At 42.4% G+C, this 25,819-nt stretch overlaps 1 protein-coding gene across 10 annotated transcripts; it reads right to left on the bottom strand.

Annotated features, from left to right (window-relative positions):
- Positions 1-20,460: 20,460 nt before the first annotated feature.
- c15h2orf42 (chromosome 15 C2orf42 homolog) lies at positions 20,461-25,816 on the bottom strand. 10 transcript variants are annotated; one of them, XM_068334460.1, is made up of 9 exons: positions 25,729-25,815; positions 24,306-25,442; positions 23,666-23,779; positions 23,453-23,554; positions 23,049-23,206; positions 21,976-22,174; positions 21,676-21,776; positions 21,012-21,174; positions 20,461-20,929 (listed from the first exon to the last, which is right to left on the bottom strand). In XM_068334460.1, the coding sequence occupies exons 2-9, from the start codon at positions 25,399-25,401 to the stop codon at positions 20,691-20,693; spliced, it is 2,172 nt and encodes a 723-aa protein (XP_068190561.1). In that variant the 5' UTR covers positions 25,402-25,442; positions 25,729-25,815; the 3' UTR covers positions 20,461-20,690. The 10 variants fall into 10 exon arrangements, 8 of the variants coding, with proteins under 8 accessions (XP_068190561.1, XP_068190560.1, XP_068190564.1 ...); XM_068334459.1 differs by having other exon boundaries at positions 23,453-23,779; positions 25,725-25,816; XM_068334463.1 differs by having other exon boundaries at positions 22,067-22,174; positions 23,102-23,206; positions 23,453-23,779.
- Positions 25,817-25,819: the final 3 nt, after the last annotated feature.

Raw genomic sequence — 25,819 nt, forward strand, 5'->3', positions numbered from 1 at the left:
CTACAAAACTGTGTCAGGGACATTTTGATTTCAGTTGATGTGATTTGGAGAAATGAATTGCTTCACATTCCCACTGCAACAAATAACTGGCATCATAGTCGCGTAAAATTTCTCAAAACTAGACCGGATACAGAAAAAAACCGTCATCAACATGTTTGTCGTTGAAATATTTGACTCTTCGCTGCTCTCTTTTGTATGTCATTGTAAAATATCCACAGTAACGTTGGTGTGGTAAAGTTCATGCATTATTCTCACAATGTTAAGGAAAGTTAAGAAGGTCCTGGTTTAATCTAGATTTCAACTAGTAGTCTTTTCCCAATTCTGCTACCAAATAAACAAGCAAACAACATTTTGTAGATATACGGGATGCCGGTCATGCATGGTAATTCAATGTCAGATAATGTGTTATTGGGTGTGCAAAAAGAAAAACAAGGGCGGGCAACTTTTTGTGACTACCAACCAATGTGACAAAGGCGTTGTCGTGATGGTAATTCACAATCCTAATCTCCTCCCTTAAATTTTCCGTTGAAGTCAGATGAAGAGATAGTGCCTCTTTCAACCTGCCAACAGGTTTACGACGCTCAATAAAACAGAAGGGTGAAGTATTCTGTGTCTTGTGTTGCTTAACCTCCGTCTGAACCCGAGCCACTGCCTGGAACACAACTTTTACAACAGCTAGCAAATTGACAGTAGTGATTTTCCTATAAAAACCCCAAAGAACAGGGCAGTCTAGATCCAGAGCGTTTAATGAGAAGGTCTGATGGGCCTCCCCACCAAACGCTGTTCTGTTTTTATTTGTGAGAGTGTTCTAGTAACCGATTAAACATCACAAAATCTCCCGGAGACGCCGCCAGCGGTCCCCCTGGCTGCCTCCGAGTGGCGAGGTTGTAAAAGCCTGACTTGACAGCGATCTCGTAAAGCAGACGTAATGCTCTCGTAAACATGTCATGACACCTGCCATAAACATTAATGAGTGTTTATGAATGGGGGATGATGAATCGGGAGCGGAGTGTGTCGAGCAGGTTTTTCGGTGGAAGAAAGTTGGGTTGTGACTCTGACTTTGGCAGACGACTCCAAACACGTCGTCGCTCAACAAGACGCTGTCAAGTCAAAGTCGCCGAGTTCAAGACTAATTTGCATTTCAGGGTTTGAAACCTAATAAAAAGCGCTCATCGTCACTCAGTCACCGACTATGGAGAAACTGAACATGCCAAACACTGCAGTGTCCGTGTTCAGACAAGTTCGTATGACAAAGTTTCCGTGAGCAGGTGATGGAAACATGTTCAATTGCAGGCTTGGCTCTCAGCAGGCCTCAGAGGAACAGATAGTGGTAATCCCATTTTCCCAGCAGGTGGTCCAGCACTGTTGTCTGTGGTACTTAGAGATAAACATCGGTATGCACTCCCTGTGACCCGGTACACACCTGCCGGGACAGACAAGCATGCAAACACACATGCATGCAGGTGCAACGACTGCTTTATGAGCTTGTATGAATTATGGCACATAGCATGACAGTTTGTATTTAATTGTCAGCAGATCCAATAAGGCTTTGTGGAACAGATGCATGTGAGCTTTATATACTTTGTGCGCTCCGCTGTCACACATCCCTCAGGGGATTGTCCAAGACAAATGTGTTGGTAATATACAAGTGTGCTTAAATAGCCATTATTCTTTCTTCTGCACATTCTCTCAGGGATCAGCTGCCCTCATTTATCATCAACTGCACAGAGGCGTACAAACATAAACGCAAGGAAGAAAAATGACTGCCGGAGGTGTCGCTGCAAGAGCTGCGTCAGTGCAGAAGCTTCAAAGCATTGTTTCACCTTTTTATGATGTGCTTGGTCATTTTAGCTGCGGTTGCTCTCGATAATGTTAACATTGTGTTGTAGAAACTACGATCTGACGGTGGGGCGACGAGCTAAAAGAAAGGTTGATGTTGTAAGAAACACCAGTAGAATAACAGGTTTTATCAACTTTTGCGGAAAGGAAGGAGCTTTAAATTACGATTGTATAAATGGTTTACCACTTTAAAGAGTGGGAGTATGTTACAATGTGAAGACCACATATCTCCCAGGCAACTGTATGAATGGATGTGTCACAATAAATTCAAAAAACTAATATCTGTGGAAACCAAATTCCAATTCAAAATATCAAAAAGCACTTAATCTTCCTCAATATGGATTTGAGTGAAAGTTGGTGCATCTAGCTAGTTGGTATAGATTACAGATGAACACTTTCAGGGGGAATTCGGGAATCGACTCATGTTTCTGCTCCAAATCGTGTGAGAACCCGAAATCAAAATTTCTGAACCTTCATCAAACAGTCGATGGTTCGATTGAGCGACAATCACTCCTCTCTCATGGCACTGATAAAACAACGAGCTAATAATAAAAATAATAATTGGCTTTCAAATGAGTCGTTCGGCTCCAAGAAACAGTCAAAAAAAAAAACAAGCTCATATCACAGATTGCATGCCCAGGTTCAACTGTAACGTGCCTAGTAATGGTTGCCAAGCTACAATTTCACTCAATCTTGAAATCTTAAATGTAGCTTTCACACCTGTCAAGTAAAAAAAACAAAAAACCTCCATTATATTCAGCGCCGTTGTCATTGTGTAGTAAAAAAAAAAAATATATATATATATAAAAAGGCTTGTATGATGCCGTGACAATGTGGAACAAAATAGTTGCTGTACTCATCAATCACTGCTGCGTGGAGAGATGACGCCGTTAGCGGCGAGGTTACAGTAAATCACAGGGAGACGGTTTAATCCCAGGGAGAGTTTTACAGGAAGGAGGGAATCTAATTTCCCAGCATGCCTGAGCAAAGGTATGCTAATACGATACAGGCGAGGATACGCAGCGAGTTGGACAATGGCGACGTGTGTGCTGGAAGGAGGGGCGTTTTCTCTGGGGTCGCACACTTTTCATGCTGTTCGGTGAGATTGCATTTCAAAAATGCCACAGCAGACAAATCAGGCAGGATAATCAATCACGTGAGCGCAAAACAGACACAAACGTGTGCAGCGTTGGCCGTTGGAGCCATAAATCAATGCTGGGGTTGTCAAAGAGGCCAACGTGAGCTGGAGAAAACCAGAACCCCTATAAACGCCATAAAAAGTGACAAAGGACAGATGATGTCGTTGATCTGACTTCGTCCTTATCCGGAGTCATTATTGTGACACAGCTGGATCAGATCTGACCTTCGTATGTTCTCTCCTCTCTGATGAAAACGTGTTGCCCTCAGTTCAACCGTTGTGCTTCTCATGCCTTCACAGTCATGAATCAGCGCTAACTAGCGCCACACTGTTTTCATTGCAGCTCCCCCGTTTAGCTCGGTAATTATAGCACTCGTAAAAATTCCAACGCTGGAGCGTCACTGGGTTCCAGGAAAACACAGGTAAACAGGGGATTAACAGGAAGAAGATGCTGTGAAACAATGTGAGGAATATTATATTAATTTTCTCCCATTTTTTTTGTTAGATAATAAAAAATCCTCTCATTCACCACAACAGTATTTCATATTAAGCTATAAAACTATAGTTGTGTTATCGATCTAGCCATATTTCTGCAGCGGTGGATTTACACCTTGACGATATTTTATATCGTGCTGTATATTTCTCACTTTGCACTGAAAGTGCTGCACAGTGATTTCCCATGGGACAAATAAAGTTATATCTCATCTGGCATACATACAGCGTGGCATAGGATATTGTTTTAGGATTTGTGAGGACAAAAGTTTGAAATATTTTATCCTGTAGTTCAAGAAGACCCTCATCAGTAACCCTGCGCTACAAGATGCATGTTCCTAATGACATCTATAACTGAACATGTTATAATAAATGTTAAATTAGTGCAGCTAATATGAATGCACACCCTCATTAGTTATTTAGAATGTATAATAATTTTTAAAATAAGTTTGCTAAACTGCCCAGGCTTCACTTTTAAAAAATGCATTTGAAAAAAAAAAAAAAAAGGCTCTACAATGTGAGGAAAAAAAAAAAAAGTTAAAATGAAAATGGCCAACTTCCTGTTTGGCTAATGTAGCCAAAAGGAATTTTGGAAGATCTTGACACAATTACAAAAATGTGTTCTGAAATTTCAGATGAGAGATAGGCTGGAATGGGTTCTCGGGTTTTACAATGGAGGGTGCTGTGGAACTATTTTGCCACACCCAATCACTTTTGACAAGTCCATCTTTTAAGGACTTTTTGGAGATGTTGCAAGTACAAATTTTGATTTAAGGACATGACCACTACTAACAGATTACTGCTAAACGCTACCAGCTGTGTTTAAACCTTCCAGATGAGGATAGCATGCAAAATATAAGCTCATCCTGTCCTACCACCTCGCCAACTTGTGTTGAACTGGTTACAACCTCTGAAATCCTGCCTGCTAATATTAAGATTGCTATTTATTGTCAGCAAATACACTTCAAAGTTCTTATTGGAATATTATAACCACAAAGACATTCACGACTGGGTTTACATGTCAATACTCCAAAGAACCTTTTTTTTGTCACTCATGGACTAGAAAAAGTGGCTTTGTTTTCCTAGAGGACATTTGAGTGCAGAGCTCTCCGGGTGACTGCATGTTTGGGCTGTCATGGGTGGGATGTGGACAGCTGAGAGATGTTGTAAGGGGATCTGCCACTGATGACGGTGATGATAGTGCAGCTTATTGGCCTGTAACTCCGCTGTCTGCTGTAATAGCAGCGCTGACAGATACAGACCACCCACTCTCCTCTGGCCAGAACACATTCATCATACTCTTAATTTTTTATTTTTTTCCATCACAACATCTGAGCCTGAGGCAAGAAAAATATATATTACAGAACAGGCGATGTGCGCGTCTCACTTTTGAAGAGAAGGGGATGTTATGGATTTGCAGGATGTCCAAAAGTTTCGTGATTTCAAGTGTCTGGTTTATACTGAAGAGCCGACCGCAGCCCGGCGAGCCAGAGATGAGGAATGAAATGTTGGAGAAAGGAAAGATTTACAGTCCTCTAGAGTCGCTTTCCTTCTTTATGAATCCCCGACAGAAACGGAATCCAATGCTTATACTTGCTACAGATTTCATATCTAATCTCTAAACCACTTGTCTTGTACTTCTGTATTTATTTTCTGCTGCTCTTCGTCTTGTTTGAGTTAGCTGATAACTGCTGCTTTCTGCATTTCAAATGTACGGTTTGTACACATAATACGCCACCACGCCATCTGACATTTAGAGATGCTAACTCTCCTATACTGCATGTTCGGAAACAGTTGAGGGAACTGAGTCTACCTATACAGAACCTACACAGAAAGGTCTGTGATTCAAACTCGGAATAACCTTTCCGTGAGACAGTGCTATTATCTAGGCATTAAGCGCTGACATGAATTTCACCTTTTCTGAACTTGCAAGAGAAGCATATTCAAGCTAAAACATGTTAAGTTGTTATTTCACCTTGCTGATCTGTGATTTTGTAAGCCTGACATGTTGACTTTCCCCTTTGGCGCGTGACTACTTTTCACGATATATAACTCAGTTGCCGTCACAAGATATTCTGAACCTAAGGGAGCTGCTAGACTGGCAGTAATTCAATGCACAATCCATATGCATTTGTCTCTCAGAGCTCGATGCATTCACTTCCCCTCAGTTTTGAGCGGGACTCTCGCTGTCTCGGAGCCCTTCAGCGCTCGGTCTTAAGGGAGACGCGATGCCACAGACATCAACAACAGAGCGTGGGCCGTTGAATGGGTTGATTCATCTCATCTCTGGAGAGAGATTCCTGCCATGTCTGCTGCACTCCATCTCTCATGTCTTTCATCCTCTACACCGCGACAGTGATTAATGACCCTCAGCTGCCATCTTCTTCCGTGCTGACACTCCCATCTTTCTTTTTCTCCTTACGGCGCTCCACCAGGAGAAGGATTGAAGTCGGAATCTGCAGACGAAAATGACTGATGCTGCGTGTTCCTCGACGTTGGTCAACATATTGAGTTAGTCAACGGAATACAAATGTGTTCTTATCTGTTGGTGTTGGTGCCGAGGCAGCTAGAGGAATGTCCCTGAACTGATTTTGGACTGGACGACCAAAAGATCAGCTAAGGAGTCATGAATGACGTGTCAAGCAACAAAATCCACACAATAATGCTGTTGATTCTAATCGAAGTGGAATTCTTAGACATCATAGAAATCTTGTCTGCAAGATCTAGAAAAGCTGGGGTCCAGGTACGAATGCAGATTCCAGAACACAACATCCAGTTTTTCCAGATGCTAACAGCTCACCACGACACCTCATTCTTGTTTGTCCCCACCCATCAGTGTCTCACCTGCTAACTCTCAAACCAGAGGTTTTCTCACAGGATGTGCAAGCGATAAGAGAATCTCTAACCCCCTGTGTCACTTCCTGTCTCTTTGTCACTCTCTTTCCTTAATTGTCCTGATGTTTCTGGCTCCACCTGATCCCCCAGTGTCAGGCTGCCTCTTCCTCACCTGATGGGTGAAAGACGACACATCTCTATAGAAAAGTCCAGATCACCATTATATCTGATTAAGTTATGCCGCAATAATACGTAATAAAAACCGTTATATTTTTGTTCTCACGGTTCAGACTTCAGGTTTGTTGACTTATATTTGTTAGCTTTTAAGATCAGTGCAATTGATTTGAGATACAGGAGAAATGAACGATTGATTATAAGTGCTTTTGTCGCTCATGTCATCTGATCAGAATACCTCAATTTGATTGGCTTCATATCATGTAAGATGATTCACCAGGTTTGCTTTCCTGGGCTGCTTGTAAAAAAAAAAAAGTCAGTTTAAAATGGAAACGCTGCTATACAATTGTAGAGAAGTTGTGTTTTAGTTTGTTGGCAGTAGTACCCCTTAATAAATATTGAGCAGGTTTCTATAAAACTGTCTGCAGAGATGGGATTGAACTGCAGGTCAGAATCCACCCCTCCTAGTAAAATGAAAACTGAAGTATAAAGTTAAAAGGTAAATTATCAATGATTCAGTCATCTAAGTGTGCCATAAAAACAACAAATCATGTAAATGAAAGGGAGGTAGCAGAGGGAAAGGCTTCCTTGTCTGGCCTCTAAAACATCAACACATGCGTGTTGTCTAACACACGGAGATTAATAATGAATAAACCCCCGACAGAACCTCGGAGTTAAGAGCGTGACCTCAAGATTATTTCAGTTTAAAAGCTCCCAATCAGTGCGAACACACAGTTTTGGAAGAAAAGGGTGTTCAGAAGAGATTAACCTCTGGTCCCCTCTGTGAGTCCACTGAGATAATATCTCTGGGTCCTTTGACACCATGGAAACAGCAGGACATGGGACTTTCTTTTGGTATTGCATAATGTCCCACTGTTTATTTCTAGCACACATTTTTCTCTTTCTCTCAGCTGTTCAAACACGTCTCTTCTATTTATATGCATTAGCCTGACAATATATTTACCCAGGTCTAATGAAGCAGTCCAGCATGAAAGAGCACCGGTTTAGCTTGTCAAATGACTGCGCCTGTGCCTCACTGCCTGCTAATGATAGATAATTGAGCTGCTGGCAGGTTCGTCCGCATTTATAGTGAGATCTCTGAGTCTGGGATCATGTCAGTCTGCAAAGGATCAGCGGAAGCTCTGCTGATGAATGTGTCAGTGGGGTGACGTTAGCCTGCATGTATTAAAGTCACAGAGATGAGCCCGTGATTTCTGGAAAATGAAAAATGATGCTCATAGCACTTCACAGAAAATAAAGTTTTTACGGCTCCTTTGCAGATGGATGGAAGCAGAAAAAGCAAAAGATTTTGGTTTTCAATGCTGACCTGTGGAGTCGGTTTCCCCCTGGTTCTCCAGGCTTCCATCCAAAAGTCCACAAATGTGTAAGCAGTGGAGTCTGTGACTCTTTTTACTCCACCTCAACTTAAAAGTCTCTCCTTTGTATTTAAAAAAAAAAAGTCCTGTGTTTAGAGAGAAACATTTTGGGAAGGATTCTCGACCACATGGATCTGGGAAAACAACTGAGAATGCAGCAGTATGCACCTTGCGGGTGACATTATCATTTCCTGTCTCGCTAAAGACTCTTACTTCCTGTTGCCAGCAGGTGGCGATATCACAAGTGTAATATCAGCATAGATGTTAGATCCAAACACCATGGAAACAACTTTCCAGCAACCACTGAGAACTACTCATCTTTAAGGTGTCAGGACCACACTGAATAAATTGAAGCTACAAAAATGGACAAGAATTTCAAAACAGTCGACTTCCTGTTGATGTCAGGTCAATGATTCAGTTTCACACCGGCAGGTAAAACATACCGTGGGGGCTTCTTTCAGTTTTTATTTGGTCTAAAAATGCATGTCAGATTTTTGATGGGAGTATGCAGGTACACTCAAATTTATTTAAAAAGCAGAATAATAAGATCCTTTGCAATGCCAGTGGGCACCTGTGCACCACTGAATCCAGTCACCTGTAATTCTCAGCTTTCCACCCGCGAGCACAGTGAAAGCCAATTTATGTTTAGTTTGCTCAATGCAGCCAGTGTGACTTAAGTCATTGCCAAGAACCTGTGAAAAAGTTTAATAGTGGCAAAGAAGGAAAAGAATTAGCGATACCAAAGGAGATTAGAAAGGCATTAGGAACTGGGAGGCCTGGTCGTGCTGCTTAACGACTCCTCTGTTCTGAACAAATCAGTTTTACGAAGCAAAGCTGCTCTCAGCAGAATTATAGCCACCGTTATCCACTCTTATTGCTTGGCCCCATTAACTGGGTCCTACCTGAAGAGGGATCATTGGAATAACACCATCAATTCAGACAGCAAGTTGGTTTCTGGGAAAAGTTCTATGCAATAAAAAGACTCCCAGGGCTTCATTTTTTTTTGGGCTATAAGTTGACTTAGCAACACTTATTTATGAGTTCATGATAGGATTTTTTTTTGGCTAGTGCCAAAAAAAAAACATCTGCAAAATAAATGACATTCACGTAAGCAGAACTTTTGACTCAAAATTAAACATTATTGCGATGAAGTATCAACCTATAGAAACACCAGCATTGACATGATGTTGCACACTAATCCCTCGTTACTCACTGTTAATGCGTTCCAGGACCACCCGCAAAAAACAAAATTCTGCGATGTAGCGACAAACTATTCTCTTTATTATTTTTGGTAATTTTAACATTTATGAACCCTCCCCATACTGATATTAAACAATCTGTATTACTGTATCCGGATGCTGTCAGCCAATAGAATGCGCGTATGGTATCACATGACTACCAACTAAAAATCCGCAATGAGGTGAAGCCGGGAATCTTGAAGCGTGAATACACGAGGGATTACTGTATTTTTTCCCCAAACAATATAATTATTACCATTTCAATCAGGTGTCACCATCAAAGAAGATAATGTATTATCATCGGCATATAATATATATTATATCATTTTCCGCTCTTGTTGGAAAATAGCTGTTCTATACCTGAAAAGGGCTGACATACTCTTTCCCACAGAGAGCTGGACTGCAGAGAGCCAGACGTGACAGAAATACAGTGTACAGGAGGAAGGAGTGTAGTGATGTGGTGAGGGAAAGGATCGAGGAGTGAGGGGGGGGGTGGGGGACGATGAGGAAGGGTTCGTATTGATCATCCGCCACCTGTGATGGATAGCGCAATAAGTGGCAGCGGCCAGCGGAGGAGAGTTGAGAGTGATTTCTGCTTTTCATAGTCCTGATGAATGAGAGCGTCGGAGGGAGGCCGGTGTCCAGAGCCCAGCGCATGATGGACTGTTGTGTCAGACAGGGAGAAAATGAGGGAGGGAGGAGGTGAGGGAATAGAGGGAAGACAAGAGCTTTTTACAGAGGGCAGACTAAGAGGAAGACGGCCCAGTGAGGGATGGAGGGGTGAGAGCTAAAGGACATCAAGGAGAATGTAAAGAGGGAGTTAAGTGAGATGGGAAGGGATGAGATTTTAGAAGGAGGGTCAATAAAGTGCAAAGGGAAAGGGGGGGGGTGATGGAGAAACAGAGACGGAGAGAGAGATGAGAGCAGGAGGCGACGGCACAGTGAGTTCATCTTTATTAATGGGCAAAGAGCGGAGAGGGAGTTATTAAAAAGGAAAAAGATGAATGAAAGAGAGAACAATGTGAAAGAGGGGGAGTGGTGAGAAGGGAAACATGATGTATGCCCCCTCCTGGCCTTTTGAGATCCAATAATAACACTGAGGAATGGGCAAACTGGCTCACCGAGAGGAGGTAAGGAACCTTTCTTAGGTCAGAGAGGGGCAGTAGGGAGATTCAGAAAGGGTAAAAAAAACAACAACCAATCAACAACATTGAATCAGTAGAAGGTATCCAGGGATGTACATACCTCTGCCAAAGCCCAGCAGGATCTTTAAATGAAATTAAAATTTAATGTAATTTCCGAGAAGATGTGTGCACCATAAAAATTTCCCCCCAGTTTCATGGAATGTTACAGAAAAAGAAAAAAGACATTCACCCCATCATCTGGATACTTGATATTTGCGCACATGCACCACTGGTCAACCACATTTCATGAAAATATCTTCTTGTGTTAATCCAAGTCGATCCGTAAGAATCCAGGGCTCTTCTTTACGATACACTCAAACCTTTTTTCAAGTCCCCAAATCAGTCAGGTTGTTCACTTTCCTTAACGTTTCAACATTTTTTTTAAAATTTATGGGCATTTTTTTAAATGACGATGAAAGTTTGTGGAGGGGCCTCCTTCTTCTGTTTCTTCCATCCACTACTTTAAGATGTGCTTGTGACTTGATCCACAACAACATCGATGGTTTGCATTAAGTAGAGACCATTTCATCTCTGTTAAGGATAAGATGACACTAAAAGCAAATTAAAAACCGGGCTAGATTGACATAAATTCCCCTGGCATCCAGAAATGTGTTGCTGAAAACCCAAGCAGGATGTCACCGTGGACGACCTCTCCAACGAAGGGGGCTGTGTCCATCACTGCCTCCGATGGTGTCAACGTGCGGCAGAGAAACGGAGCTCGAATGCAGCTTGAACTAAATTCCTGTATCAAACGCCTTCATTCTTATAGTGAAGCAAAAGATGACAGCTTGTCCTCACGTTGCCAAGCGCTGACAGACAGTCCTGAATCACCTCCAATGAGACGTAACCCATCCTGGCAGCGAGGGTGCTTAGTCTTGGCAATAGGAAAATAACAATAATCAGGAGAAAATGATGGATTTGCACCAAAGGATGTTTGCTTTCAGCAAGAGAAGATGGCCTAAGAGTTGAAAGGGAATCTCTGGCTTTGGAATTGCATGTTTGTCTAGTTTATAAGTTATCACCAAAATAAAGTTAGTTCATAAACTATTTTTGTCTAGATTTAATTTCTAATCTTTTTGGAGATACCTTGAACTTCTTCGGACTCATTTTGACGAATGTGTTCACGACGGTAGCAACACTGAACTGGTTCACTCGTCTAACAAATAACTCCTGTGGCAGCCAATAGTCAATATTGGCATGTTAAAGGTTTTATTGTTTTAACGGTTGCAGGAACGGTTTGCCTGATCTGTTAGTGTTTTGTTTTTTATTAAATTTGGGAAACACTGAAACACAATGTTTGCCCTATTTTTTAAGGTAACATCTGCTGAATTTGGCTCAGCCATTCCTTAGACTCCACATTGACAAACGGTCAATGGACGCCACTATCAGCGGAGAAAACGGAACCACTTTTCACTCACGTTAACGCAAATGGGAATATAAAAAGAGATTATTTAATCCGTGGGAACTGACAACTGATGACATTTCAGAAATAAGCTTTGAGTATCACTATGACACATCACTTTTAGAAAAGGGAAATAGGGTATTAATAATGACTCCAGGAGAGACGAGCTCCATCACCAACAGTCATTTTTTTTAGAAGAGCATTATGAATAGTGTCTTAGAATAAATGTTCCCCTTAGTCAGAGGATTTGGCATCTTGTATGTGTGTCCACAGGATGACATCCATTAAAGCTGTGATTTACAACCTTTGATTCAGATTTCACATAAATGAATGTTTGGAACTCATTCTGGGCTGGAGTTTTACCAAAACATAAATACAACAAGCTGCATCTACACGGCACTATTTTAAAGTCTTCAGCATGGGCAATTAGTTTGACTGACCAGTTGCCCAACCGCTGAAGGGCTGCCTAAGATGATTGATGACAGTTTCACACTGCAGTCCTGTTATCTTGGAGCACCGTCAGCCATTTTTCTCCATGTGAGCTGCAGAGTGCAAACACAATCCGTTAAAGAGGTGCAGATGACTGTGGCGTCAACAGCAGAGCGAGCACCGTTAGCAGGCATTGTTCAGAATAGTTAAATGTACTTTGATCAGCATTTTATATTAATGTAGGATTAACACAATGCAACCTAGATATAAAAACATCCCAGGGTCTGGTTTGAACATGTTTTCTTTCATCAGTCCAGATCTAAATGTAAGGCATCTCTTCTGGTATTTCTGTAAAAGGACATAAGACTTTCATTTTCCGTGTCCATTGGTTGGTTGATTCACTTGTCCTTCAGCAGAATTACACAAAAACTAAAGGAAAAAAGAAAAGAAAACCTTGCTCATGAAACTGTGAGGAGGGGTTGAGCACTTGCCAAAGAAACAACCGGCTAAATTAGGACTAGGTCTGGATCTAGATTTAAATATCATTGCAAGAACTGTGACCAATGAAGAAGAAGAAAAAGAAGAATAATTATACTTTATTAAGCCAGACACAGGAAATTTGCTATTTATTTATTTATTTATTTATTTATTTATTTATTTATTTATTTATTTATTTATTTATTTATTTATTTATTTATTTATTTATTTATTTATTTATTTATTTAGAAGGAGAATTATACTTTATTAAATGTCAACCAAGTTATGTCAATATCTTCATCCCTTTGAGCTACTGAGTGTAATTTGATGATGTCCATCACCAGTAACTGCTGCGGGTGGCGTAGCTACAATTCAAGCAGGTCGTGACAAAAGTTTATGTTTAATTTGCTGTTATGAAAACTCAGTTTTTCACTGGCTTCTTTGTGAATGCATTAACTTTAGGTGTTTTATTAAACTGCTTTAGTGACTTTACAATCTGCATGTAGCCCAAAAATGTTTCTTTATACCTGAAACACAGTTGAGCCAAAGCTGAGTCACGGCCTTGAAATAACTCCAATGAAGTAAAAGTACCAGAAAATCATTACAGTAAATTTACTCGGTTACCTTCTGTCACTGTCATCGTGAAGCAGTTGTACCATTACCTAACCAGAGAAGTAAGGGGGGGGGGCTGTCAGAGGGATAAGTACAAAGAAAAGTGCAGGCGAGCGGAAGTTAAAGATGGAAGCTGTCAGGTGAACGAGGGATGAGACGTGAGGAGGAAGAAGGAGGAGTTGGAGCCAGACAAGCTCATTAAAGCGAGGGCAGCGCTGTGACAAATGATGCATGGAGCGTCAAGCTCCCGCCCTCACCAGAGGAGAAGGATGTCTGGGCTGGAGACGCATGGAGTGTGTGTGTGTGTGTGTGTGTGTGTGTGTGTGTACTGAAATATTGAGGTGCCACTGTCCTAATGGAGAGGCCAAAGCCGCCATCCTGTTGACAGATGACTTGTTGGCAGAGGGGAGGAGAAAAAAAGAGGAGAGGTGGTGATTAGATAGTTGTGCTAATGCTTGACCCCCGCCACCCCGGTGCCTGTCTTTCATCACCAGAGAGGAAGGGGAGGGGGAAATTGTGGGAGGAGAAATGCTGAGGTGGACTTTTCATTTGCAGGATAATTGGCTCTGGTGGTGCGTCATCAGCGCAGACGCTGGGGTAAATAACATTTTCGGGGATTTGTGACATGTTCAATCTCGACTGAATCATCCTCCTTCATGTCATGTTTCATACGTGTTTCATGTTCTTGAGGGTTTTTGTTAATACATTTGGATGCTTGTTGTTTTTCTACTCCCAGCTGATATCCCGAAATTACATTGAGTTTTCATTAAAAAAAAATTTCAATAAAAACAATTTTTTAAAAAGGGAAAATTCACTCATTCTCACCTCCATGTTGGTGGAGGGTTGGCTGAAAATTCTTGGTCTACAAAACTTTTTAAGAACTTTTTCATTTTTACGAAAGACCCCAGAAGCTTCTGGATGGGAAACAGATCTGAAAATAAATTATTTCTATGTTTTTAGAAGCTTCCATACAAGACATGATGTGATTGATAGTTTACAGGGATATTTTCAGCATTAAAACGGTTGAAAATATCTTTGAAAATAACTTTGGCCTCTTGTTTTTTTTCTGGATGGTGTATGGCAGAGAGGGGTCAGCCACAACTTTTAATATAGCTTGTCCAGAGTGTCAGTCTAATGCATTTGTGTGCATATGTGCAATAATGCAAATTACTGCATGTATCATTGGGAGACGACTGCAAGGACAACGTGAAAAGAAAACAGTTTGCAAAAGAAATGCAGTCCTGAAGTGAAGGAGGAAGGAGAGAAGAGAATTAATGAATGGGTTTGTTGCAATTCAAGCAGCCACACCGGGACTATCATTACCATACATCAAGACAATGAATGAGGCTTTCAGCGAGCGGTAATAAGAATTTGATAAATCATGAGGCGAGAATTAACTAGATGTCAAAACAATGAGAGCACCCTGATAAATGAAGAAGGGATGATGGTACAGATTAGTCAGGGTAGAGCACGGGAAAGGATGGATGGAGGAGAGGAGTGGAAAATAAGTGCCCATGCAAGGTCAGGAGGAGTCTGAGAGGCGAAGGAAGTGTCATCAGCAAAGAATTCCGTGGTGAAGAGGAGAGTTTGGGTTGAAAGAAACAGGATTGGATCGTATTAAGCAACACCTGCACCATCCCTCCAGAGATTAAGAATTAATATCCTGTATCTTCATGTCAGGAGTCACATATGGTCTAAATAACCTTTGACCTCTGTCAAATACACTTTATTTGGAGATCGTCCAATTGAAGTTCTCTTTATTCCATTTATTATTAACAGGAAATCAAACTGAGAAATGATAGAAAATGTAAAAAAAAAACCCCAAAAAAAACCAAGCAAAAAAAAAAAGAAAATCTTACGATGTTAAAAGACAAAATACATCCTGGAGCCACACCCAACCTTACGGGAGTAAACTCTGGCCTGAGACACACCCTCCCACCAAAATCTATTCAGTCGTCTTTATGTGATCGTGCTGAAAATCAACCGACAGATGAGTGGATGTATGAAAGGTAAAACGCTGCATTTCCTCTTGCTTAGAAAGAACCCACTTCATCCGCGTCCCCGTTCTCTTTTCTCTTACTTGTGACCGTTTCCTGATTGCCGGAGTCATCGCCACATCCTTCATAGTGGAGTCATTGCCTGAGGAAACACAGGCCAATTATGACCATAAATAATAAAGGGGGGAGCACATCTGGCATGATGACTGATGGGGCTTCTCATATAGCTCATTTACACAGCTTTTGTGTGGCCATCAGCAGCTTCGCTCTGTAGTAATGCTCAACAAATGAGCCTTTCACAGAAAATTGTGCGAGTCAAGGGTGGAACAGCACCATGATGGCACTTAATGCCAGAAAAATGGAGCTGAAGCAGAGTAGATGAGAGGAATAACGGAGGAATATTGTCCCTCTATGAGTTACCGTACAAGCAACGACTTCTTTAATGTGGGTGTGCAGCTTCGTCTAAGTGTGTGTAAGAAGGAAGTCCATCCATCGGCATCAATCATGGAGGGAGGCTGTGTTGCAATCAGGTAGCAAACCAACCACCTCACACACTCAAGCACACTCCACCGTTACTGGAGCGCCAGACATCTGCCCACTGACTCCATCTTCTTAATGCCATCCATGTCATGTTATAATGAGCTAAGTGAAAAATGATAGAGATCGCCGGTCAGTTTTTTAATTTCTCAAGGCAGGTGTCAACAGTGTTGAATCCATAATCGGTCCTGTAGGTCAGGGGCAGCCTGGAGCCGGAGAACAAAAGGCTGCGGCGTGCTGACGTGTGTCCTGGGAGCTGATAAGCCCGGTTGTTAATGGTGTTAGGGTAGATTTCATTACCCCTCTAGACTGCTCTCATTAAATAAACATCGTCCTGTCACATCCCTCACTCTGTCAGGAGAGGAGTAGCCCAGGCAGGAGGGGGAGAAGTGAGACGAGGTTTGAGTAAGACAGACAATAATGTTAATGAAAAAGCTGTCAATCAAAGTCGAATCAGTAACAAAATGCGGTTTGTTCCAGAATTGCTTTCAGTATATATATGAATGTGAGACATGAGATATCCCCAGAATGACTTTGACTGTCAAGTTATGGCTTTGATCGAGGTCGGTTTGGTGCTCCTCGTTTTCTCGCTGCTGTCTCAGATCACTCACGTGCGTTCACGCTGACAAGGATGTCAGAAAGCGGGAAACTATGAGTACGCGGACGGATGTTTATCACCCGCAATGGCCTCCATCTTGGCAGCGCAGCGGAAGAGGAGAGGGTCTCTTTATCCCGTCATACTGAACTCTTCCCTTGTCTGACAAGAAAGTTGATCTTCGGCCACAAAAACTGCTGTTCTACCACCGGATGCTTTTCCTCAAACTTGATACAAACACTTAATGGTCTTACACAAAAACTAATGAATGAATTTGCGTGGAATTTTCACCGAGGGTGAACTCTATCATCTGTCATCTGTTTTTGTGCCATTCTGTTGTGTTGTCTGTTGTTGTGTCGAGTGTGTGTAGGAAGGACTGGTGGTCTTAGCTATTAAAAAGCTGCCAGTTTTTTTTATCAGGTGTTACTGCTGTCATGACCACATGTTGCCTGCGGATCAAAGTATTTTTATTGTGTTTTGATTAAAACGTGGGAGGTCTTCAGCTAACCTTAGCCTCAGACCTTTACCTTTAAAATCTGGCTTTCGTTGTTTCATGTCAGTATGTAAGACATCAGCATTCAAACTTTTACTGTTTTCATTCATACTTATTTAACAAGGAGAAGTTTTAATGAAATTGAAAATCTTTTTTACAAGATGACATCATGCTGTGGGATGTTAGAGCTCCAGCATGGCCATTTCATTATCCAGGTCACGGTGCCCTGTGTTAAAGATTTTTCTTCTTGTCCTACTGAGGAGCTTGAGAACAAGGCAGATTGACTCGCTCTACAAATTCATCCATCATTTAAGCATGATTTAACCCTCCTAATAAGAACCGATGTTGGCTGTTGTGCAAGTCTGTGGCAATCACAACAAACAGTTGGGGAATTAAGATATGGATTGTCAGGGATTGACGTTGGATTTGGTTGGTCGACTCATGGATTGACAGGCCGGGCTCAGAGGTTGTTGGGTAAACAGTCTATCGGCTACCGGTCTCGGATGTGACCCTCCTCCCCTGATCACTTTCTCTATCTGGTTTGGCTTCGGTGCAGCGTTGAGTGAATGATTTTCTGTCCAGGGTGGCTGAGTTTGCCTCGGCGCTGCAGAAATGTTGCACGTCACGGTTTGTCATCGGGTTTATGTTGACAAGACGTGTCAGTCTGCCTCTTTGTCTTCCAGCTGGCAGGAAAATGACTCGTTGGCAGATCGGTTTCCGCCTTGCTTCGTGCTGAAGGGCACCGTGTTTGTGTGAACGTTGTTGAGTTGGGTGCATATCAGAGTATTTTCCCTCACTCATTTGACTCAGAGAATGCTGACCTCTGGAACTGATGATTTGTGTTTCCTCAAGGTTTTTCCACTTTAAGTTTTGCCAAAATATTTATGGAGTGCAGCTTGTAATCTCTGACCTTATTGTGATTAAATATGACTCAGGTGATGAGTAACTCTTTGTTCAGGATATTTCCAAAATAAAATGATCTACATTTTCTGGGATTTATGAGTATTGTCTACATTTAAAATTCCAGAGCTGTCTAAATGCTTAGAATCGTCCAATCTGGAATGATCTTATTTCCTCTGTAGGATATTGTTCCCCCCAGTTTCTGGCAGACTAGCTCCTTAGCTGTGTTTGGAGTTCGGAAATGTCACCGTGCAAACTAAGATGGTAAACAGAGTAAAAATGTTAGCATGGTAGCATGGTTACTGTTAACACTGTGGAATTTCAAATGAGCATTTAGCTGAAAGAACCTCTGTATGGAGCCTGAAGGAGCTCCTGGATAATTGCAGACTCTTAAGGGTCAATCACACACAACACATCCCCACGAACAAGTTTCCACCAAAACCATTATGATCCACCTCAGTGTGCTCCTTTCTTTCTTTGGGTTTGAGATGTACATAAAAGTTTGAACTGCTTTAGTTTTGTGTTGTTTACCAGTTTTATTGGATGCAGTTACATCATATGGCCACTTGGGGGCAGCAGGAACAAGCTCAGAATAAAACACCAACTTACTGTTTGATATTATCATTCATATTGATCTCTAAAAGTCCTGTTTTCCCTCTGATTTAGTTCTCTTCTGGTTTCTAACAGCTCCACAGACGATGCAATCTCTTAAGCTCCTCAATAGTTCATTTTGTTCACCAGCTACTTGCTAATTTTGTGCACCGTGATGAGAGGTGGCGCAGCGAGGCCCCTCCACCGGAAACAACCGCCTGCTTCATCTGCAAATCAGCATGAGCGAAGCAGAACACTAAATTTTGGGGCCATAAATCCAAACTAATGAGCTAACACAAATGCTAGAAAGATCCCAGTGGTATTCTTGCTCTTTATGCAACACATCCAACATCTTTGAAATTAACTAATTTACTGAATAATATAATTTGCTGGAGCCAACCTCGTCTGTTCTCATACATACATAATTGCCTATTTTATTGTAATGTGTATTATCCTTAAGCCAGGATGGCATTAATGGATGATGAAACCACTGTAAGCACATTGTCTAGTTCTGATTCATGCGAGGTGGGAGGACGCATAACTGAATTAAAACATCTGTAATGGGTGGTTTCCATCTATGATTCACCATGTAAATGATCTGGGAGATTATTTTCTGTGTAGTTAATGTGGAATGACGGAGCTGGAAGAGTCTCTGGTGTTTACGTCTGTTGCCCGGTGATTTCAGACATGCAGTCATGGCTGCCTGTATCTTGGCTGCTTCCATTCAATCATCTAATAAGACAGACAGGGTTGACTTGGTCATGAACTCCGACATTCCGCTGTACTTGTGGTTGTGATGATTGCTAAAAGCTAAATTTTGTCTGTCTGTCTTGATTTACCAAACTCCTTTCAGTCCCGCCAGCAGCATCTAAAGTTGGAAAGACCTTTCTGTAGGTCCTTTGTATCAGTTCAGAAGGAATGCATCCATATCCATTTAAAAATGGGCTTTATGTCTCCCACACAAGTTAATAATAATAAATATAATCAGAGATTGAAAATACAATTGATTTTTTTATTATAAGGGCAAAATATTATGTTGGAATAACGAATAACTGGATACACCTGAAAGGTTTTATCAACTTTTCTGACTTAACACAAGATAAATGACTCTGACTGCAGTACTCTAATTTATTTAAGATTTCATTTTGCAGAGGAAACATTTTAATTTTGACTCCATTATGGTGAAAACTATGGCAGCGAACAGCTGATCGAGTTCATCCTGAAAGGAACACAAGTGTGAAACCTAATTACAGACATTTCACACACAGGCTCTAACTACAGTTCATCAATGATTTGACAAGTTCTGATTTCCTGTGGCCACTTCTCTTTTTTAATCAATATGCAAAAACTTTCATTGGTTATTGGACATTTTTCCTGTCGACCGACGACATTCAAAGCCTCTCAGTCACGTCCCTGCTTCTCCTCCCAGGAGGCGATTGATGAGTCTCACTGTGACTGACAGACGACATTAACAGATAAATGCATTGCAGAGAGCCCCCCCCCCCATGCAGGCAGAGGCTGTACACTGTTGTCCTGGAGGCCTGTGAGGGAGGAAAGAGGCTGGGGGCTGGTAGAGTTCTTAAACGCCTACACCCAAGATGTGGATGCGCATAGTAAAAGCAGCTATTCTGAGCAGTGTGTATAATCTGGCATGATATTCTCATGGTATTAACTTGCAATCTTAATTAATTCATGAACACTTGGACACAGTTCAGAGGCATGTGTGATGTTTCGAGCGATATGTCTCACGGCAAGTGTGTAATTCCTTCTCTGTGATGCCCAGAAGGGTGAAGACAATTCCAGCTCAAACATTCTCTGCAGATTATTCTCAAAGTTTTCATACATTACTTTTGTTTGGAAAAAGCTTTGATTAGCCCTGCAGGGATAAAAGCAGGACTTTGCTGACACCTAGTGGTGAATATTTGTTGGTTTATGTTTATTATGCTTACCAAAGATTATAATTTTAGCATGCTAATTTTTACCATGTGGCACTTAAAGCAATGTTGTTTGTTTTGTATTTAACCTTAAATCACAAAAATCAAACATTTAAATGTGGCTTGATTACATGATTATATGAATAAAAGTTGCAAAGAGGTCATGTTTAGTCATTATGATGTCTTGTTTTATTCACAAGCAAATAAGAAAGCACACTTTTTTTACAACATAACATAATATAAAGTAAAAAAACATCTTTTGTTTTGAACACTCTGATAAAAATCTTCAGGTAATTTATAAAAAAATAAGCATTTTTCTAAAAACACAAATTAATTTTTTATATTAGGTATGACTAAAATAAATAAAACTGCTACCTAACAAGGAACCTGGCAGCTACACCGTGCATAAGAGTCATAATAATTGCCATGAACTTGTTGATCGGGCCATTAGACGATTACTTGAAGGACTTCGGTGTCTTTCTGGGGTTTGGATTGGCTCGTCTCCGACTTGTTTCGACCCCCTTTCTCTGAAGGACTCGTTCTCCCACTGGGCTCCGGCTGACCACTCTGCTGGTGGTCAAACTCGAAGCTGATCCTCAGCTCTCCCACGTGACAGCGAGGGAGGACGTCTGGGATCCAATCAATCACAAACGGACTGGTCTCCTTCTGATCGGGTGTGCCGGGTCCTGCAGAGACACAAAGGGTAAATGGAGCCGTCTAGACGGGCGTCTAGATGCTACAGAGGCTGAGAAAAAAAAGCTAACGCACCAACTTTGAGGAAGGTGCGGAGCTCCAGCGGCCGTATGGCCTGTGGTCGATCCGTCCTGCATTCCTCTGGTAGTTCTGGTTCAGATGGAAGCTCAGGGCAGCAAAAACGTGAATAAGAGCCGTCGATGTTTTTTACAAAACTTTGAGAGCTCTCCAGCGGTAACTGGTGGAAAGACAATGACGTTCAGATAAAGAGTGTGAGTTTGGGTTATTGGGTTTACCAGACCTCTGCCAGAGAAACCAAAGCTATAAATGCAGTGTTTCTACTACAGGGTACCGGCCACCGAGGATGGGGCCACCGCGATTCACATGATTGTCATAGCGACGGCTTAAAAATTACCAAAATATCATCTTAAATGTGACAGACACCTCTCTTGATCCTCCCATCAGCTGCAGAAACATCAGCTCTTCCTCAATCTACACAAATATAGCAGCGTAGGTGTCACATGATTTGCCACACGTCGTTCACCCTGACCAATCAGCGACCTGAAGTGTTTTCACGTTACCTTTGAAGGCTTCTGGCAACAATAAGATTTTGCTACCACAATCAAAGTGGTAGGTAAAGTAAACACAGAAAGGTATGTGAGGATATACTGAACGGATAGTGTGTAGACAGGTGAGAGGTCACTGATTGGCTAATTACACAGGAAGAAGTGGACGTTACCTCTGGGGTGTCAAAGATGCGTTTGACCTGAGTGAAGCTGGTGATGTGCCAGGTGTACTTGGTGAAAGAGCCGAGAGGAAGTCCGTCGTTCCTCACAAACACTGATCGGCCATAAGAAGACAGAGAGTCTGAGTTTGTTCAAAGTGGAATAAATAGTCAGTAAAATCGACTACAGCTAAATGTGTGTCAACACTGGACCGGAACGCAGAAGAATGTTTCAGCAAAATGTTCTTAAATACCAGAAGCTAAATGTAAAATAATAAACTGGACCTGCGATCATCATTTAAACGATGATTTCACCTGTGCTAACATCAAATGTCCTCTGATGAAACCACCTGAGATGTTTAGGAGGGAGGAAACGATTGTGTATCGGGGGGTGACGTTGTTCCACCTGTTGTGAAGTTCGGCAGCCTCTTCTTCTTGGAGCCCAGCGACAGGCGCTGCTGCAGGGCGTTGAAGAACTCCTGGGGAATGTGGAACACCAGAGGTTGAGGTTTCCCTGATGGAAAAATAAAACATCCACAACTTGTTTTTACAACACAGATAAACAAGTTTATCCCTTCCTATGTGATAAATGATTTGTTTCATATTTGTACTGTAAGATTTTTAAGCTGTTGAAGGTTTTTCTCTCTAATCACCGACTTTGTCGTCGTAACTTGAGACTCCTGCTATTAAATACAGCATGATCAATAAATCAGGATTCAGATCATTACTGCAATCATTAATTCTGTTATCAGGTAAATAAAAATTCTGAATAAGACACTGATTTGTAAGCCATGCGGATTGTCGTCGGTATTGATGATGTTGATCAGTGTATTTTCCACTGGGTTATTGATATCTGATCGCCCCCGACTTATTTATTCCTGAACTTCATTTATTTCCATGAATGTTCTAGACTCTGTTGAATTTATTCCTTATTTTTGAGCTAACTTCTAAAATAAAAGCATGTACGCGCTTTGCAAGATGAGCTGTGGTGCAGAAACACTTTTCATTTAGCTTTAAATTACGTTCCCATCTTTTAAAATGTTGTTTGGCTGAAAAGCAAACATAAACCTCAACTGGCTTTCCATTAATGACTGAATTTTTATTTCTGGATGAACTTTTCCATTAAAAAAAAAAATCCTTTTTCAAGCATATGAAAAAACACAAGGTGTTGCGCTGAGCTTTGAAAGTGCTTGTAGGTAGACTTTATCAAGATTTGACACAATAATGCAGAATTTCCCTTTGTTTCAGTTCTTACGCTAAGCTTAGCTAGCCAGTTCCTAGCCCAGCAACAGGCACTACTACTAATATAAAATTGGCTATTATTTTATATACTTAGCATATAGACCTTTAAATATTATTGATCATCTAAGGCTAGATTTCTCTTTTACCTGTGAATCAGGAGTACATGCTGAAATGATATGAAGCGTATCTCTGGCTTTACCATCAAACTGGTAGTGCATTGTCTGGTGGATCCTCTCTGTGACGCTTGCCAGCCATTGGTGGAAGCCAAACGTCACTGCACTCTCATCCACAACCTGGGTACTCGCTGAAAAACACAACAACACAACATCATAACCACCCATCTACTTATTCCTACGTTTGCAGACATGCAGTTTGCTGAAACAAAACAACTGGAAATGAAGCGGCAGCCATTAATCTACTGTTAACGTCTCCTCTGAGTCGATGCTGAGCGACGCTGCTATTCTCAACAAGGGATCAGGATTGGTGCAGCAGGAGTAAACATAGGAAGACAGATGAAAATGAAGGGTAGTAGGGAGAAGGGAGGCAGCACCTGGACCCTTCAGGCCTCCGGCACCAGGGGTTTTCCTCTGGCCAGCTTTCCTCAGGCCAGAAGCAGAATCTCCCTCGTTCCCCAGCCCAGAGAGAGAGACCCCTGAAGGGGTGAGATTAAAGAAGCACAGGTTGGAAAGAGAAAGGAGATTGTCAGATATCATCCTGCATCGATGAGCGATAAATGTAATCAGGAAGTGTAAGAATGAGACACCAGAGAGAGACTCATCCAGGCGAAGCTTCTTTGTCTTGTGGTGGGCGGTGAGCGCTTCGGCCTGAGGCAGAGAGCCGGGACTGATGGCTCTACTGCCAGCATTCTGCTGCACGCCTGAAAGGACCAAGATGGACAAAGTCATTCCAACTACTGTATTTTCTGTACCAGAAGGTGCACCGGACGATAAGACGCACCTTCAACGAATGACCCATCTTAAAACTGTTTTCATATATAAGGCACAGTCAGTTTTTGAGAAAATTAAAGGCTTTTAGGTGCTCCTTATAATGCGCAAAATACTGTAAATAAAACATGAAAAAAATAAACAGAACAGTGGAAATTTGACTTTTTTTCCACTATTTACAGCTCACACTTGCCACTTCTAGTTTGGCGACTTTCTTTTCTTCGCGACAGGTTCTGTAACTTCTTTTGTACCCTCCGGTGTACTCGCTGTGAAATGTTACGTGCATTCTCATTGGTCTAAACCGTTTCATAGTCGTCCAATCACCAATCCGTTAACAAACAAGCTCTCAAGTTATTGGATTTTCCTGTTTGTGCAAAATTGACTCGACACAAGATCAATTTCGATGATAACAATAATAAATAGAAGAACTCATTTTAGGAAACCGGAGCCCCGTCTCACCGTTGGGGCTGTGACTGATAAACGCTGCAAACTCTGCGGCCAGTTTCTCGTCACTGGCGAAGGCGCACACGCAGGCATAGAAATGGAGGCAGGGCTGCGACGCAGGCATGCTGGCAGGCGGATGACAATTGGTGGATCCTCCGACTCCATCAGCGCCAGCTTTACTCCTTCTGCTGCTGGTCTGGCAGGAGCAGTGGAAAACAGCCGTCTGCTGCTCCCTGCTCCTCCTCTCAGACAGCCCACCTGCACCCACAGTGAGGTGCAGCAGCCCCAGAGGATGCTGGGAATCCGTGTGGCACTTAACCACCAGGGTGTCTTTTGCGACGCGCTGCACCAGCGGTCCTGGAGACTCCGTGGCCAGCCTCCACAGCTCCTCCCTGGCTTGAATGGAGGCCTGCAGCCCCTCCAGGACGGAGCTCTTTAAGGTCAGCGGGGTCGCGCTGCTGTGACACTCTATGGCCTGCTTGATGTGGATGCAGAGGCTGTCAGACGACTGCTTGGAACTGTTAGTCCCCGATTCCCCCTCGCCCTGCTTTGACCTTTGACCCTGCCTGCAAGACGGTACAAAGCAGCGCCCCAGATTGATGCGCGTCAGTAACGTGGCTCCGTCCCCGGTGGCGATCGCCGTGTCGGTGGGGACGAGTTCGACGAAACCCAGCTGTGTAGCCGCGGCTCCTCTTCCTCGGTGACACACTGAAAACACCTGGACTCCTCCGCTCAAGACACCGTCCAGGGCCGCTTCGCCGCCATCGCACCCTTTGGCCGCTCTCTCCTCGCTGTCTATGATCACCTTCACCGCCTCCACTGCACAGCTCTTGCTGCTCCTGCAAGTCGCCGAAGCGTTTCTGAGGGAGATCCCGCAGGCCTTGTTCTTGCACCGGAGTCCCCGGGTGCCGTTGTAGATGCCACACTGAGGGCACTTGCGGATGCCCCGCAGGGTGGCCCGGCCCAGGTTGGACAGGAAGGCGGGAGTTGAGGAGGTGGTCTTTCTACCGTCCCTCTGTTGCGCTGCCGGGTTGGCCTGAGCGGTCGAGGTCTGTGAAGGAGTTGATGAAACCACACCGGATGAGGACGACATCGTTGCTCCAGTTTCCATTCAAGGATTTTATCATTCAAGGGGGGCGGGGAAAAAAAGATCTGAGGAGATGACAGGAAAAGTGAGAGATTATAGAAATAATCTGATTTTTTTTTCCCTTTGTTTTATAAAATACAAAAAATATATACATATAAAAAATGCTTCAACTTTATTTAAAACATGTGTTTTAGAAGTTTTGTTATTACTTTACGACAGTTTAAAACGATTTTCTGCGGCCTGCTGCTTCAGGTGAGCCATACGTGACTACCACTCTTTAGGACGCTTCTTTTATATCCCACGTGATCTCAGTGCGTGGGTTTCCACGCTCGAAACGTTAACGCTACCTGCCTTCAGCTCGTTTGGTCAATTTCAGCTCCCCCGCAGCCTCCAAACCGTCTCGACCGTCGCCATTCCTTCTTACATCCCGAAAACCGCATTG

This window comes from Antennarius striatus, chromosome 15 (genome assembly GCF_040054535.1).
Source record: "Antennarius striatus isolate MH-2024 chromosome 15, ASM4005453v1, whole genome shotgun sequence".
NCBI lineage: Eukaryota > Metazoa > Chordata > Actinopteri > Lophiiformes > Antennariidae > Antennarius > Antennarius striatus.